The sequence below is a fragment of the Eriocheir sinensis genome, chromosome 24 (assembly GCF_024679095.1).
Source record: "Eriocheir sinensis breed Jianghai 21 chromosome 24, ASM2467909v1, whole genome shotgun sequence".
Classification (NCBI taxonomy): domain Eukaryota; kingdom Metazoa; phylum Arthropoda; class Malacostraca; order Decapoda; family Varunidae; genus Eriocheir; species Eriocheir sinensis.
In genome coordinates, this window is record NC_066532.1 from 12,336,892 (window position 1) to 12,354,313 (window position 17,422).

The 17,422-nt window shown below is 40.4% G+C and overlaps 1 protein-coding gene across 1 annotated transcript; it reads right to left on the minus strand.

Moving 5' to 3' along the window:
• Positions 1–1,402: 1,402 nt before the first annotated feature.
• LOC127002849 (ubiquitin-conjugating enzyme E2 N) lies at positions 1,403–16,843 on the minus strand. The gene is made up of 6 exons (XM_050869064.1): positions 16,677–16,843; positions 12,239–12,329; positions 10,919–11,006; positions 9,643–9,710; positions 6,002–6,114; positions 1,403–2,896 (listed from the first exon to the last, which is right to left on the minus strand). The coding sequence occupies exons 1-6, from the start codon at positions 16,824–16,826 to the stop codon at positions 2,831–2,833; spliced, it is 576 nt and encodes a 191-aa protein (XP_050725021.1). The 5' UTR covers positions 16,827–16,843; the 3' UTR covers positions 1,403–2,830.
• Between the last annotated feature and the right edge of the window lie 579 nt (positions 16,844–17,422).

Below are 17,422 nucleotides of genomic sequence, written 5' to 3' on the forward strand. Positions count from 1 at the left end.
AAGAGACTTTTTTTTTTTTTTTTTTTTTTCTGAGAGGCGGAAAAAAGTAGCGATTATCGCTAGTTTCATTACAAAATTAACGAAGATACCGATATATATTTAAATAAGTATCAGATGCCCGATAACCCGATTTTGTTTTCAGCGATAACTTATCGCGATAATGCCCATCAATGGGAAGCATGCTGTGTGATGGCATGGCATTCAAGGCAGAAGACCCAAGCTTAGGTCAACTGCACCATCACGAATAAGCGCACACGTTTTAGCCAAAAATATCACCTTTTCCCTTACCCCATATCTATGCTGTGCTGCAACCTAGTCTCCCAGTTTATTTCAACATGGACAAAGAACCGACAATGAGAAAGCAATATGTTATCATGTTTTTGTATGAAATTACCATACAGGTAAGGTAAAGGTAATGTTGGGAGCATACACTATTAGCTGCAAGTAGCCAGTGTTCATTTCTGTGCCGTTGGCCCTTGAGCCTAGGGTGGGTGAGAACCCATTATCCCAGGACACAGAGCCAGTGTAACATTCCTGTTACCAGTTTACTTTCCCAAGGTTTCCCCAGGCACCCACTTATTGCCCATCCTGAAAGGAAGTATGAACAGCTGGGTAGGCTGTGCATTGACTGCCCAGGCCAGGATTCAAACCTAGCCCCTCAAATTCATAGGGAGGGACACGATCCACAGCGCTGTTTTACATCATTCCAGTGTTTTACCTTACTAACATGCAAAAGAATGATGAAACACTTAATTTTGTTCAAATTAGCAATACAGTCCACATGCTGTACTCCAATGCACATCAACATCAACATCAACAGCATCAACAGTTCTCAGTGAACATTACCGAAATGAAATTCCAGATTCCATGTCAGAAGGCCTTATTCCCTCATCCCCCCTCCCCAAGAGACGAAGTGAAAAGTCAAAGTAGGTAGTGTGACAATTTTGACAACTGGTATGAGCAAAAAATCAACAGACCCAGTCCCTAATTGTAATGTTTTCGAAATAAGGAAGTCCTTTTCACTTGCCTCTTGCATCATGTAGTGAATGCAGAGACATGTATTCTTTATTTCCATGTGCAAACTTTTGTCTTCCTGCTCACTCAGATTTGTGAATTTCACACATTAATCAAGCTACTGAAGGACAATAATTATTAATGACTTTCTGAAATACAAAATGAAGTGACTTTTAGGGCTCTGGCTTCAATATCATTGTGGGGTATAGGTGATGATGAGGTGCCAGCTCATCCTCGGGGGAAGTCAGTTTCTGAAAATTTCGCAACACTTGCTTGGCATTGCAGACTTACATAAGATGCAAAGCCCATCTTGTTTAAGCAGTTTGTTACTATTTTTATATAAAGCATCTGTGGTTTAATAACTGTAAAGGATCAAGTAAAGTGTTGGTTATATATTAGTCTTTACTCCTAAGCAGCATACAAAATTTCACTTCAGATTGAAACATTGCCAATTTTCTTTCTTTTCTGCAAGCATTAATACAGTCTTATTATGATGGTGTGACAAAACAAAGTAATGCAAGATGATATCCATCATAAGGCCTATTAATAATACACACTATATGGAATGAGTCATTTACATAGGACATTCATATGGTTCTAGGGCAGTATTTCTGTAGATACCACAATGTGCTACATGTCCCAAATTATCTTGCAAAACAACAAACTTAAAACAGTAGCAGGAGATGATCTCACATTCAAAGTTCATTCTAATTGCAATGAAAACCCTATTTATAATCTGTTACCCTAACAGGCACCACAACTTGACATTGTTTTACCTTTTAATTTAATCTGTTTTTTCAGTGCACTGTGCACTTTCTGAACACTTCTTCATCAGGAGGGATTATTATTCATGGTAAAGTTTATGATTATTTCTTTGGTGATGAAAATAAATAGTTTTCACACATAAATAACAAAACTTGAATGCGATATGAGTTAAAATACAAGTTAATACAAAAAATTCAAAATAATCAACATTTTGGGACATACAGTACGTAAGTTTGCACATAAGGTTTATTCTGAACTGTAGTACACTTAACACATTATATATCAGAATTAAGTGCTTAATTGACAGTTATGTTACCCACAAAAATACAGCTATACATGTCAATGTGATGCTGAAATGTTCTCTGGCCCTGTGCTGCAGTGGCTCATCTTTCACTTTCAATGTGACATATAAGTGAAACTCCTAATATTTAAAAGCTTTGCAGTATAGATAAAGCAGACAAAAGGCACTGTAGATACAGGGCCAAAAAACATGATGTTTCTTCAATATCACCCCAATATAAATGAAATTAACATGAAGGGGACAAATGAAGATAGGTGTTGATATTGTGAAAATCACGCAAAATTCATGCTAATGGAATTCCTCACCTATCTGAAAGGGTAGTCAATCCCATGTGATAACCTTCCACTTGAAGACATCCCCGAAAGAAGACTAGAACAAACATAAGAAAAAAATAATTTGTTGTGGCCCAAAATTAAAAAAAAAATCACCTGTTTTCCACTTTAGAAAAGTCTTAGTCTGTGGCAAATAAGCCATCACAAGCTCAATAGATACATCCCATGAAGCCACCAAGTCTGCCTTTATTTCTATAAGATGGCCTGAGCCCAGAGCAGGTGACAGCCTTTGGACAACATTCAAGGACTACAAGTCACCCACTCAGCAGCTCTTGTTGGCAGGGGAAGCCAATCCCAGTGATTTAGTGGCTCATGCCGGTGGTGTTGGTTCAGTGTTACATTAGCTAGGCTCTCCTTCCTCAACATCCTGAGAAATCATATTTTTATACAAAAAAAAAAAATTATGTAAAGGCAAGCACTAGTTCCCCATGGCATACGTACGTGTCCACTCTCTTGCAATGCGAATAGCTTCAGACTCATTAACCTGCAAGAAAAACTGGATTAGTTCTTGTAATTCTGGCCTGAGAATATAACTTACACTGAAAATGTCACTATTACCCATGTGGCCATACATACGTACTACAGCCACACTAGAACATGTCTAACTCATAAATGCCTTAAAACCATTCTCATTGGCACTGGTATTACTGACAAAATAAAATGTGCAGTAAACCCCCAGTTCTCCAAATTAATGCAGCCACGGCCCTGACAGATAAATGAAAAACGCAACAGACAATTCAGTACAAAGATGGAGAGTTTCAAACACCCAACCTGTGTAGTTTTTTCCAGACTGGACCTCATCAATTCACACCATGGTCACTATGTTAAGTCACACAAGCCAATCCCAGGATTGGAGGTCAGGCCAGTCTTGCCCACCTAAGGAGATTGGTCACACTACAGAAAGAATCATCCGTCCAGTCTGGACAGCTTTCACTAGCGTCAAAATAACAACAAACAACTGTTTACACCCAAGGACAAAGGCCAAGGGAGGAGAGTGTGCATCATGACTGTTTTGTTATTTTTTTATTGCATTGTTGGGTGTATTTTCTTTTCATTTTGGGGAGGCAGTGGCTGAGTGGTCAACATGCAGGAGCAGTGTTCCAGAGACACCGGTTAAGTCCAACCCACTGCTGAAAGCAGACAACTGTCTTCACTTCTTGCTGGTCTATAGTTTTCCCTTGTTCTGTTGTTTTTCCTCTTCTTCCATGCATTATCTTTTTCTCTTAGTCATTTCTCTTCAGGCCAGCCTTGGCACATGTTTTTCTAAACCTACACTGCATGTACATTCTTAGGAAACCCTCCCATCATTCAAGTACATTACTTGCCTCATCCAATATACTCCAGTCTGCTTCCACATACATTTTTTTAAAAGATAAAATTAGCCTTCCTGTACTTAAATCTTTCTCTTTTGTAAAGCTCATCTCTCGGTTCGTTATTTCCTTCTAATACTTCAAATTCCACCAGTTACTATTTTTAAGGGACACTTGTATAAAATGTCAAATTATATCTGGTTCTTTACTTATTGCTAGATCCAGCCTCAATGGTGTTGTCTCTTCTAAATCTTATTTCTTCCTCTATCCATTGTCAAAAATTTTCCATGCCATGGTTGAGTCTACTATGCCATGACACCTCTCCCTATGTACTCCTTCCCAATAAGTTTCTTTCCAGTTGAAGTTTCGCACCACTATTATGCTGTCGCTTGCACTGATCGGTCTCTCTAAGCATTTAGTGGTACACTTCCTTGATCCAAGAAAAAAAAGTGGAGTATTGGTAGTAGTGGTCCTCATGGTAAAATCACCACAGCAGAGAGCGTGCATGTGAAGCAGAAATATCTGCTTCATTGACTACCAGCAGTATTCCAGCAAGCGTGTGTACTGATGTCTGCCACATAGGAACATGTCTGGTGTGTAGTTTGAAAATTACTGTACATTTAGGTATGTATTTTTACTGAAATAAGTTTACACAGCCCACATATGTCTGTGTTTTCTTCAATCCAGGCTACAAGAATGTTTTTCATCGACTACCTCTGAGTCTTGTATCATGGTAAGCAGTAAATTGTCTGGACTCAGGCTAGTAGACTAACTGCTTCTACTTGTCCTGCTTCAAAATAGTTGACTCAGTTGACCTTGGGATCTTTAAATCTTGGTATTTTGGTGTAGTCCTTAGCAGCTTCAAGCCTCTGAATGGCTTTCTCTTTTGATGACAAGCCTGTGAGCACATGACAGCACTTGCTAAAAGTAATAGTAGGGGTCTTGTTGAGTTGAACAATTTAGTAATGGTCCTCATGATCAAATCAGCATGACACCTGCTATACAATCTGACTAATCTACTCCAAAATTACTTCCAAGGTAAGCAGTGTGACCAATGACCACCATATTCTTTGATCCATTACCCTTCCATAGCAAGACTGCAGGAAGAGGAGGAAATGGTCCAGCAATTATACAATAGTATGCAATAATGGATGATGGTTGTGCAGTGCCCTTCCTACCAGGTGAGTGGAATCAGATTAAAAAATTTCAACTCTGACTCAAGGAAATTTTAGGGTTGCAGCTCTAACTCCAACTTCAACCCCCCTCCCTCAAATATAACATTAAAAAAAAAGTTAAATCAATATCCCCACAAAAAAGTACCACAAATTGCTTGTTTAAAATGTCATCCCACAAGAGCTCCCATAAAAGCTAATTTCTCCCACAAATTTGTGGAAACTTCCCATGAAGTGGTAACACTGGCCTAGCAGTTAACCCAAGTACTTGACGTGAGTGTTGATCATGTAAGGAAGTTTGAGTCTTAGGGCCGCTTTCACAGTCATTTTGTTTGTTTTGTCACCAATGGCGGCAATCGCCGCTTTAGAATTTCCACTTAAAACTGGCCGATGGGGTAGTGGCGGCTGCAGGATTAGCCTAGCCCCGCACCTTACTACACACTCTCAACACCTCTTGCTTCCTCTACAGCCACCACTACCCCATCAGCCAGTTTCATGCAGAAAACTATACCATCGATGGGCGCCATTGGTAACGATCAAAACAAACAAAACGACTGTGAAAGCGGCCCTTAGATATTTTTAAAAACACTGACTCTAGCCAAGAGTAATCAAGTACTTGACTCCTGACTCTGGCTCCACACCACTACTTCTTATCATCAACCACAGCAGGCCACAGAGCAGTGAATGGTAACACAGCTACCCTCTGTAACAGGTGATGTGCCCCTTTCCACCAAGGGAAGGTCACATGGAGCACCGCCTTCAGTGTCACATGTGGCACAAGTCTTTATTCATTTAGTCCTGGCAACCAAAAAATAATTTTGTTTACTGCTGCAGTAAATATACATTGGAAATTTCCGGCCTAATTACTCTGGCAAATTGAATAGTTTGACTGATTTTACATCAGCTTATATAATAATACAGCTCTTACTGCATCCCAAAATAATTCATGATTGTTAGCCCAGCCACTTCCACTTTCACCATTTTGACAATACATCACACCACAAATTGTTTCATCATTAAAGCCTGTATGTAACTGTATAGATAAATGAGTAAAAGGTAAAATATACCATATGCTGTAAAGGAAAAGAAAAAGAACTTCAAATTTACCTTCCACAGTTCAGCAACATCATTAGCTAAGGGATCATCTGGGTTGGGTGCAGAAAGAAGTGCTTGAATAGACAGTAATACTGTACGAATCTGCAGTGCTGGACTCCACTTATCTAGTACAGGGAAAAAAAAAAGTATTACAAGTACATCAAAGACTTCAAATCCTAACACCAACAGAAAAATATTACAACTTGGCTATAAGCTTATTCATTTGCAAGATAACTAGAAACATTTGGAAACCAAATGATAAATACTATGACCCCTGCCTTACTGATAAAGCCTTCATTATGATTCTACTATTTCTGCAATGTTAAAATAATATAATTGCCATCACCATAACACCATTTGGGAGTCTCAACTCAATACTTAACCCGGTAGCTGAGGGGATCATGTTTCTTAACCCCTACGGGACGGAGAGCGGCGATTGCCGCTCGGTTGATAGAGGACGGGTGGCGGTGATCACCGCTCTGCTTATATTTCGCTCCCATTCGCCCAAATTTTTTACCCCCAAATATGTAAACACTTGTCCTGAGTACTTTTATCAGTGAGTCAGTGCATCTGAGGCTTTCTTAGTGGATGGACGTGTAAAAATAGAATATCTGCGTTCGATTGGCTCGTCGGTCCGTGCGGTCAGTGGCTACGTCCACTCCAATAACTAAGTCATCACGTACTGATCACTCAAGTACTAGACCTTCCGACAGTGCAATAGAACATGAACTTGATATTTCTGTTGTAACTCTGGAAAGTGATTTTGAGTGGAGTGACAGTGATTCTGATTGGCATAATACAAGTAGCGATGATGATGGGGCAACCACCTCAGGTCCACCAGTTCTGACCACGTGCACTGCTGTGACACGTTTCACACCTGTTACTGCCCTATCCACCAGTGGGCAGGAAATGACAAAGCCAAACTCTATATATACCAAGTCAAGTCACTCTGCCTTCAAAACTGCTACTAGCACGTGCAGGGGGCGGTTTGGGGTTGAGCTGCAGGGTGACGTCATTTGAATCCAAGTACGCGCCAGTTCGCAGGTGATTGAAGCTGCGGCGGTGTGTGCACTTTGGATGTGGATTCTCGCCTTCTTTCACCGCGTGTTCAGGCAACCCATAGATGAAAAAAATATGCCTTTTTATTGAGCTATGCGTGACTGTAATTCCAATGCCTACAAACGGCTGTGTGGAGTGTGTGTGTGTGTGGGGGGGCAATGTTGAAGTGATTTATTAAAATTAGTCTACCTTTCTTCATTTTCTCTAAATCCCAGTTTCTACATTCTCTAGTTTGGCTCCAAGCAACGTCCTCCCACAAAACTGCGTATGACTTGACTTGGAATTTATACTTTGGAAAAGGCAGCCTTCTGCTCCCCTTACATCTTCGCTACGTTCTTCTCCACCTGTATCTCCTCCAAGGTCCAGGAGGAGGATTGAGTTTGCATTATCCACTTCTTTTCCTGAATCTTCTTCCAGAAGTGATGCAAGAGCCCATACACGAGGAAGAGCAGGCAGAAGAGGAATAAGAGGGAGGAGAGTGAGACAAACACGAGTTGGGAGGGGAAGGAGAGTCTGGGGTGATAACTTTATCACACCTCCACAGCGTGTTCAAGAAAGAAAACGGACACAGTGACTGGGTCACCAAATATCTGCAGTAATTACTCCCATTCAACACCGTATCTCAATAACTACAGAATCTAGACACTTTGGGAAGATTCCATTTGAAAGAGGAAGAGTTAATGATACTCAGAATACATATTTCATTCACCTCATTTCTCTAGTTAAAGAGTATTGATAAAGTGATTGTCGATGAAAATAAGAGATTGACGCATGTTTGCCCGCACGGCGAGACAGGAAATTACAACCTGTCACATCCCGTAGGGGTTAAAGGCCCCTCTAAGCAAATTAATGAGAAAAAATCATAACTCATGCAAACCATTTCATAATGTACATCAACGCATTTGTGATCAGTTTATGCATCATCTATTTTGGGGGGTTTACATCATAGCAAAAATTTGGCCCGTCGCTGGTACACGGTAAAGCCACAAATTTGGCACATTGCTGCTACCGGGTTGAGAAAGTTCTCAGCCACATGAAAGATCACACCACAGAGTAAATTGAATCAAGCTGCTGTTCACTGATTATTTGTGCACTATTTCATCCCCAGTGATACTGACACATTACACATAAAAGTCACCCAAGACATGGAGCTAAGTGATGCTCAATGCTCACCCTAACAGAGCAGAGGGGGATAGGTAGTAGTAGTAAGTAGTAAGTAGTAGTAGTAGTAGTAGTAGTAGTAGTAGTGGTGGTAGCAATAGTAGTAGAAGTTGTAGTAGTAGTAGTAGTAAGTAGTAGTAGTAGTAGTAGTAGTAGTAGAAGCAGTAAGTAGTAGTAGTGGTGGTGGTAGCAATAGTAGGAGAAGTTGTAGTAGTAGTAGTAATTAGCCACCATTGGAACTTGAGATGGGAATACATTTCCCACTTTTCATATAGGCAAAGCTTTCTCATTAATTGGGGATGATATGCAAGAGCCCTCCAATGGATATTGAATGAGCTGCTATGGAAGGTCTTTAATGAGCAAAAACAAATACTTCAAAAGGCACTTTATATGGAAAACTTTTGACTTAAGTCAAAACTGATTCCTCCACATCTGAAACCAGTTACAGTTTTACCACCTGAAGATTATAGTCTTACATTATTGAAAATGGAAAAATATCACTACAATACATTATCATAAAACCATGTCCCTTTTAATAACAAGCTATAGAAGCATAGCTAACAGGCAATACAAAATCTCAAAAATTATTACAAACTGATAATATACCAGCAAGGTGTAAATAAACTGGACCTGTATTCACATAGCTATTTTTGCCACTTTTAATGACCAATAGCGGATCATAAGGCTCACAAGACAGTAGGAGTGAGCAGCTGAGCTGAGCTTAAGAGGTTTAAGATTTATTCAATTCAAGCCCTGGTATCCTGGGTGGTATGGGGTCTGGGGAAGTGTGGTCAGAATTCATATTCTAACTTTTTAACCAGGATGAAAGGATGAAATAAACATAACCAACTACTTCATAGACTTCAACTCAAGATAACTTTACACAACACAGTTTTTTTTTGTTTTTAATTAAATTTTTAATTGATGAGATGCATTATTTATGATTGATGTACTTCTAATGCTTTTGATTTCAAGTCTGAATGGCTTCATCCCTTGCAAATCAATGCACAAAGCATTATAAATGCTGCAATCTAGTAACAAAGACACCTAGTAACAAACACCCATATTTTCTAAAGGAAAAGAAGACATTGGTTAATGTTAAGAAGCAGTTACTATTCAAGACACTTAGTTAACAATACACCTAAATCCTTCTTCTTCTATGGAGATAGTTTGACTACCAGTAGAATGTGAACACAAACACATCAGTGGTGGACTCATTTATCTTCATGAAAACATGTTGAAAGTGTTTCTCTTCTGATCAGACCATTGCTGGCAATGTATCAGCTGCCCTCCAAGGAACATTACTTTGTCACACTAATATCTATATAATCTCACTACAAGCAACCCAACTAAGTGGGGTTAGAAAATATGAATATGTTCCTTACCAAACTAATCTAATAAACTGATACAAAACTTTAATAATTGCAACTTACCTTTAAGAATATCAAGGCAAATTCTTCCTAATTTATCTATGTTGGGATGATAAATTTTCGTCATAAATCTGAAATAAGTAATACAAGAGTAAAAATGTTGCATAACAATAAAGGAAAAAGCAATAAATCTTACGATTCAGAACATGTGTGACCTTGATCTGAGTGTTGTGAAAGGTTAGCCTGTGTCATATATATGAAATCAAGCATTTTTTTCACATCAAGAATGGGGATGGATAAGAGAAACTTTACTCAAGCTATTCAGAAATACCTACCTCTGTTTTACATATTTTCATGCATATAAAAAAAGAAAATTCCAAATTTGATAAGAAACTTACACAGGTGACCTGAATAGCTGGATAACTCATAAAGAAGTAGTTTCGTTGACAAATAACAAATATAGAAATTTGTTTAGTTGGGCTGTTTGAATACACATTAAATTTACTTTCAAACTCTCTATTATACTATCAAATGGCACAGGAAAGACTACTGAAAATGTTACTGTTAATTTGTGTTTATGCACATGTCTTAATGAGGAATACAATTAGTAACATTTTCTTTTAAGGGGCCACAACCACACCGATAGGATGCTGGACACAGGAAATGAGACACTGCTTTATATTCCATAGTAAATAATAAGAAACTGCTTTATATTCCAGAGTATACAAGGAGACACTGCTTTATATTCCAGAGTATATAATGAGAAACTGCTTTATATTCCAGAGTATATAATGAGAAACTGCTTTATATTTCAGAGAATACAAGGTGAAACTGCTTTATATTCCAGAGTATTTAACAGGCATGAAACCACAGAGTAATAATTCAGGGACATAGGATGATATATGCTCCTGAGAAACATGTGGTGTTGAAAAATGGTAGTCATGTGTGAAAACTGATAAAAAATGTGTAAAATTCAGCCAGTGGTGAAAATGAGAAGTGGCTGAGTGAATAAAATAGGTCACATGAAGTACTATAGGCATGCATGAAGAAATTTTTTGACTCATCTTAGTTCACAACCATTAAGAGAAAATGGTTATGCAGAGTAAAGATATCTAATGATAATGAGATCAGATTTGGAATGAAGCATTACACTGTCTTGGTTATTGAAAGATGGTATGGAAGCAAAAGCAGAGTTAGATAAATAATTAAGATTGCTACAAGTAAGAACTGTAACCATGGGAAAGGAGGGATCATGAACTTCCTCAGTCACAACGAGTATGTTAAGAGATTGGGGAAGAGGAACTTGAAACAGAAATGTAATAATGAATGCTTCACTTACCTGACTTTAGGGGCACTCATAGGATACTCTTCCGGCAAAAATAATTCTAATTTAAATACACCGCCTTCAAATGGTGACCCTTCTGGACCTAGAAAAACAAAAGCTACATCATGATTGATATAGAAACCATTACAGGGGTCCCCATTAGTCCCCACCACATTCCTTGCTATTTCACTCTTTTGTGGCATTTTTTGTTAAAGTATGCAAAAAAATTCACCATTCTTTCAGTGTCATCAGCCTGCTCTTCATAATTTTTGTTATATTAGACATTCTTCTGTACTCCTAAGTGCTTCCATGGGATAATGGTTAGCATGCCTAGCTACAAATCCACGGGTCCAGGTTTGAATCCCAGCCCAGGCAGTCAACATGCAACCCACCCAGCTGTTCAGCCTCACTTTCGGGCAGCTCGATAAATGGGTACCTGAGGAAACCTGGGGAATGTAAATTGTGGTGACCAGGATGCTGCACTTGCCCTGTGTCCTGGGGTAATAGGTTCTCACCCATCACAGACTCAAGGGCCAATAGGAGATGAGCACTGAGGCCAGGAGCATATAGCACATGACATCAACTTTACCTTTATTTTTTGTAATCCTGCACCATGATTGATAACCAATAACCCAAAGCTATATGTCAACACAATGTTTTATCTCTAGAGAACTGGAAATAATTTTGGGAAAAAGCAGCAAGAATGCTGTTGACATCAGCAAGTCATGAATGTTCCACCAAAATGTTTGCTCCATTGTGAAGAATGCACCGAAACTGGAGAAACAGGCTAAACTCTTATGTAAATATTCTGATGTCTTTATCACTTGTAGTACACACAGTGACTGGATTATGAAGCTGGAGTGACAGTTGTTAGTTAATAAATAAACCTGGAGGCTAAGTGATCAACACCATAGTTTGTTTTTCATCCTAATAGTCACACTGCAATCTCTACAAAAATTTTGCTCTAGCATTCCATAGTAATTCTCTGGTGAAAACCTATGTCCACAAGAAGAGGCATCATATTTTACCCAGATATGAAGTCTGCCTCTCTAAAATAGATCACTCAGGTTGGCTAAAGTCTTAATTAAGCCCTAATATATGGTGTTCATATGAGCTGTTTTGTTTTTCTGTTGAACCATTTCTTGTGTTTTGTGGTCTATATTAGGAACAAATAACAAGGACCCCTGTACTCATAAATATAAAATAAGTACATCAAAGAAAGCAAAGAGCAACAGTTTTCTGCCTTCTTGAAGCTCCTACATGTTAAGAATCTTGTCAGGTATGTGCAGATAATTACATCCTGGAAATCAAAGAATAACACAATTGACTGCTTACCTGCGACTACTACGTGAAAATATCGAGCATTGGTCTCATCTGGTACCGCTGAGATGCCAGGCACAGGTTCCGCCATCAACCTTTGAGTTTCCTGAAAATAAAATGGTATTTTAAGAATCAATGACTGCAACTTATCACTTACACACTAGCAATGACATTTTTTTCACTTGGGAAAGTTGTTACTAATCATATATTTAATAATACAAATAAAAATAATAATAATAATAATAATAATAATAATAATAATAATAATAATAAAAATAATAATAATAATAATAACAATAATTTAATATTTTTTTTCAACTTCTGGAGCTTCATCATATCATACCAGGCAAATTATTTACTTATGAATGCAGTTTTCTTTAAAAAATAAATAAGGTAATAACATGAACAGGTAATAAAAACTGGATCATAACTACAAGCAGCTGTTCAGCTGATAACAGTATACAAACAAACGTTGTGTTGGCGCAGAGGTAGGGTCTTGTTTACATGGGGGAAGGAGAGAGTCAAGTTAAGTGTAGAAGTTACAGTCATACCTTAGTTCACGAGCTTAATTCGTTTTAGAATTTTGCTCGCAAACCAAAAACCTCGTAAACCAACACCAATGCACACTATAGTGCTGAAAACACAAAGATCGCACATTAAATCACAAATGTCAGCGACACAAGCACACGGGTGCTACCTACCTCTGCAAGTGTATAACGTGGACTGAGACCCCATTCCTATTGTTTTCCTCTATGACCGCTTTTGTCTTGTGGCAAATTAAGGGAACCCACGCTCACGTCCTAGACTTGTACAAATAGGATGCTCGTACACCAAATCACCGCTCGTAAACCAATGCATTTTTAATAAAAAAAAATTTTGCTCGTATATCAAAACACTTGTTAAGTAAGGCACACATAAACTGAGGTATTACTGTAACTTCCTGCAAGTTACTTGCCATGTGAAGACATATGCCTGCCAAGAATTTTGGCCATGTCAAGTAAAAGGAGAGTTACCAATTAACCCCTTCACTATGGCCAGGCCAAAACAGCGCCCCGCGCCGTAACCGGGATCGCCGCGCGCGCCAAATTTCAAATGTCGCTATTGAATATAACAAGTTTTCAGCCATAAACTCAACATAATCATCATGTATTATAATATGAAAACATGCAGAATTAATTGGTGCACATAAAGAAACTCACTATGGCCGGGCCAAAACAGCGCAACACGCCGTATCCAGGATCGCCGCGCACGCCAAATTTCAAATGTCGCTACTGAATATAACAAGTTTTCAGCCATAAACTCAACACAATCATCATGTATTATATATGAAAACATGCCAACTTTTTAAGCCGAATATATGTTTCGAAGCAGAATTTAGTGAGAATTCTTATGGTATCCTCAAAATCCTCATACGCCTATTAGTTCCCGAGTTACACCAAGAAAACTATATTTTTTTTTAGGTGACTGACCCCTCCCTCCACTCCTCCTCCCTCTTCCTCATCACTCGTTCCTCATCTACGCTCCTTAGAAAGGTTGCCATATGTTACCATTAAGAAACAAATGACGCTCCCAAATTTGACGCACTTTAACCGAAAACTTATTTTTTAATCAATTTTTTAAACTCTTAAGACGCATTTCGCGTCATCATGCACCAGGACCTTTTACCCTTGATGACGCGAAATGCGTCATCGTGCGCGAGAGGGTTTAAGGGACGACAGTCGTGCTCACAGGCTGCCTGCTGAGGCAACTAAACCACGGGCAATTATCACTTCAAATCCAACGGCACGAGAGTTGACAATTAGTTTGTTTTATAGGTCTAGCTTGGATCTTTGACGCGAAAAAAATTAACGCGATTCTAAAATACTTTATTTTGGGGGAATCTTTTAAAGTTTTTGACGCAATTCGAGTCAAAAGCTCAGATGTAGACGATTCCGTTTTGACACGAATCTCATCGTGGTGCATGACACGGTTAAGTAACTTGCTTACGATTGACACACTTTACGCGTCGCCATTGCTGTCACTGGCACCAGAGTAATAGACAATAAGCTCAATACTTCTTGCCCAAATAGCTATCAGGTCAGGACATTACTCAAAAACCTGTAGGACTAAGCAGCGTTAGTAAAATCAATGAGGGATGACAGGATATTGCCTTGTTTGATGGCTACAGGCTACATTATCCAATAACACAATGCACTTTGTATCAAAATCTGTCAGAGGGGCCATCACAGTAAGTGTGGAGCTGTCAGGGAGGGCCGACATAGGGGTGCTGTCCTGGTCTGAGGCTGTCTTGACTATAACTCACCAAACACACAGAATAAATCAAGAGGCTACTTGGTCAAATCACTTGCTATGTGTAAACATGTGCCATAAGTACTTGCCTTTTAAAAATGAGGGCAGACTACTTGCACACTTGACTTGCCTCTTTACATGCCCTGTGTAAACAAGCCCCTACTACCGCCTCAACATAGTCTGTTTGTTTACGGTCATCTGAACAGCTGCTTAAAGTTATCATTTTACTATTAGCTGATTCATATTCATATTACCTGATATTTATAGAAAGAAGCATTCATTAGTAAATATTTCGGTTAAGATTCGTTTTAGGTCCGTGCCAGTATCTCATTACCTACCTTATGAAACATCAGTATCTCTTCATATATCTTTTCTACAAACCTTCAACAGTCATGGAAACGCCTTGAAAATCCAATTCAAGGACTTTTTTTTTACTCTTGAAAATAGGGGATAATGTTTACGGCAGCGTGTCGCCTCCTCTGGCGGCGGTGCAGCCGGTGTTGCGAGAAATGCCTCCTCGCTGAAATAAGTCACATATACATGTGGGGGGGGGTCGAGGGGGACGCAGCCCCCCCCATTAGTAGGTCATAAAGTTCGGTTGGAGTAGTTTAAATATGCTCCCCGACCCTAAACCCTCTGTGAGCTATTTTACGGCTGCGGCGGGTGCAGCGTCATCGCGGCCGCCGCCAGAGGAGGCGACGCACTTCCGTAAACATTATCCCCTATTTTCAAGAGTAAAAAAAAGTCCTTGAATTGGATTTTCAAAGCGTTTCCATGACTGTTGAGGGTTTGTAGAAAAGATATATGAAGAGATACTGATGTTTCATAGAGTAGATTATGAGATACTGGCACAGACCTAATACGAATCTTTACCAATATTTCTATGCTGCACGAGAAAATGGCTGAGACTTTGTAGTGTGTACACAAAAGCAAACTGAGATATTTATCTACATATTTGTAAGTTTATATAAATTGCAGTACAGTTTATAGTACATATAGCTGATGAATCATGCTATGTATGATATTTCATACTGCTCTCAGATTACAGAAATGCTTTATAATGTATAGTTTGTGTAAACGAGATTTTTTTGTACAGTTTGCGAAAACATGCTGTGTTTTTGTGAGTCTAAAAGCTTTTTGGCAGGACATACCAAGGATTTACAGGGGTCAGTTTTTCCTAACCCAACCAAACTATGGGGGGACAGTTGTACTTTGTAAGCTACGAGATACAGGCAAGAACGGGTTTCCCAAGTATCGATTTATGATATTTAGCATACCTATGTAATCCACTTATATTACCACCCGTTTTCAATTTACAATCACTGTGACTTACAAATATGATCATCTGACCAACCAACTTAGCGCACCTCAAGTCTACAGGAACTTGTTCCACCACCCAAGTGATTGCAGGGCTCCTACCCACTGCAGCGCAGCCATTCAATCTGCCACACCAGTGTTAGCTTCCGCCCTTGGTGTATTTCACCATTGAAAAACAAGGTGATCATTGTGATTAATCAGTGATAGCTTCTAAACATCACGCAATATGACTGTATCCGACAAATGGAACTGCAGGGCAGGAAACAAGCTTCAAAGCCATTTATAGCCTTGAGTCTGAGAAGTATGGGTGGGTGCCGTTCAGATCTATCAGTGTCAACCAGCCCGCACCGTAACCAGCACCAGGCCCTCAACTCCAAGCCAAGCCCTGGTGTGGTGCTGTGGCAGGCCTGGCCCGGTGAGGCGGCCTTGACACACTGACCCCCAAACACTGCACACTGTGTGCTCCTCGGCCTGCTGCAGGGCCTGCAGCGGGCGGCGGGGCGAGGGGCAGTGCCCAGGTGCCACCCTGAGGGCCACAAACTTGGCAGGACGTGAGGAATGTGGCCAAAATATAGGCCCTCACCCCTCCCCCTGCCGTCAGCCCTGGGGGCCCGGAGTGGTTCATCTGCCTTCCCCCCCCCATGACGCGTGGAACCACCGCCTGCAGAGGCCCCCACAGCCCTCACTGTCACGACAACAACACAATCAGGCACGTCCTCCAGCGTGGCCGCGGCCCTCACCGCGGCCGCCACCCCGGGCAGGCAGACTGCAGGCCCTGGCGGCCCGTCCCGGGGCCTGCCGGGCCTGCTCCATGCCCCTGCAGGCAGCCCCGGCCCCTCCCGTGTACCTTGATTATTCTCCGCGGCAGCCCTGCAGCCATTGTTGTGGTATCTTCCCACTCACACACACACACACACCGCGGCGCCAGGACCACAGGCTGGGGCGGGTTCCAACAATGCACACCCTCGGCCACTCCTCGGCGAGGGGCACCACCCATGGCCCAGCGTGGGGCGCAAGGCTCACAATAACCACACCTATTTTACCATTTTAAAAAGAAAAGAAAATATTATATTTTTGGTACACTTATTATTTTTAAAAGATTTTAGTATTTGCGGTACTGTTCTTCCTTTTCATCGGAAACAGCGGGAGAATTGAAATTTAAATCCATTGCTGTAAATTTCACTCAGTTAACCATTTTTCCATCTATGCATAGTATTGGGTATCAGAATATGTGATAAATTTATATTACAACGACACGTTACGGAATACTAGACGAGAGAATAAAAAGCGTTGTCTGGCGGCCGTGACCAGCACATACAGCTCCACGGTGTGCAGCTTCCTGGCAGCTGCTTGCTCGGTTTCGAGCAGCTGGTGAACAATGAGAGCAGACACTACAGAAACAAAGCACTTCCGCTCTCATACTAAAACCCACATGGCAGCCAAGACAAACCCTCAGACCTTGTAATTGAATGCCTCATTGGTAAAGTGATTATCACGCCTGACTATACGAATCCCAGGGCCTGGGTTCGAGTCCCCCCCTAGGCAGTCAGCGTACTGCTCACCCACCTGTTCACCCCCTTTTTGGCTGGTCGA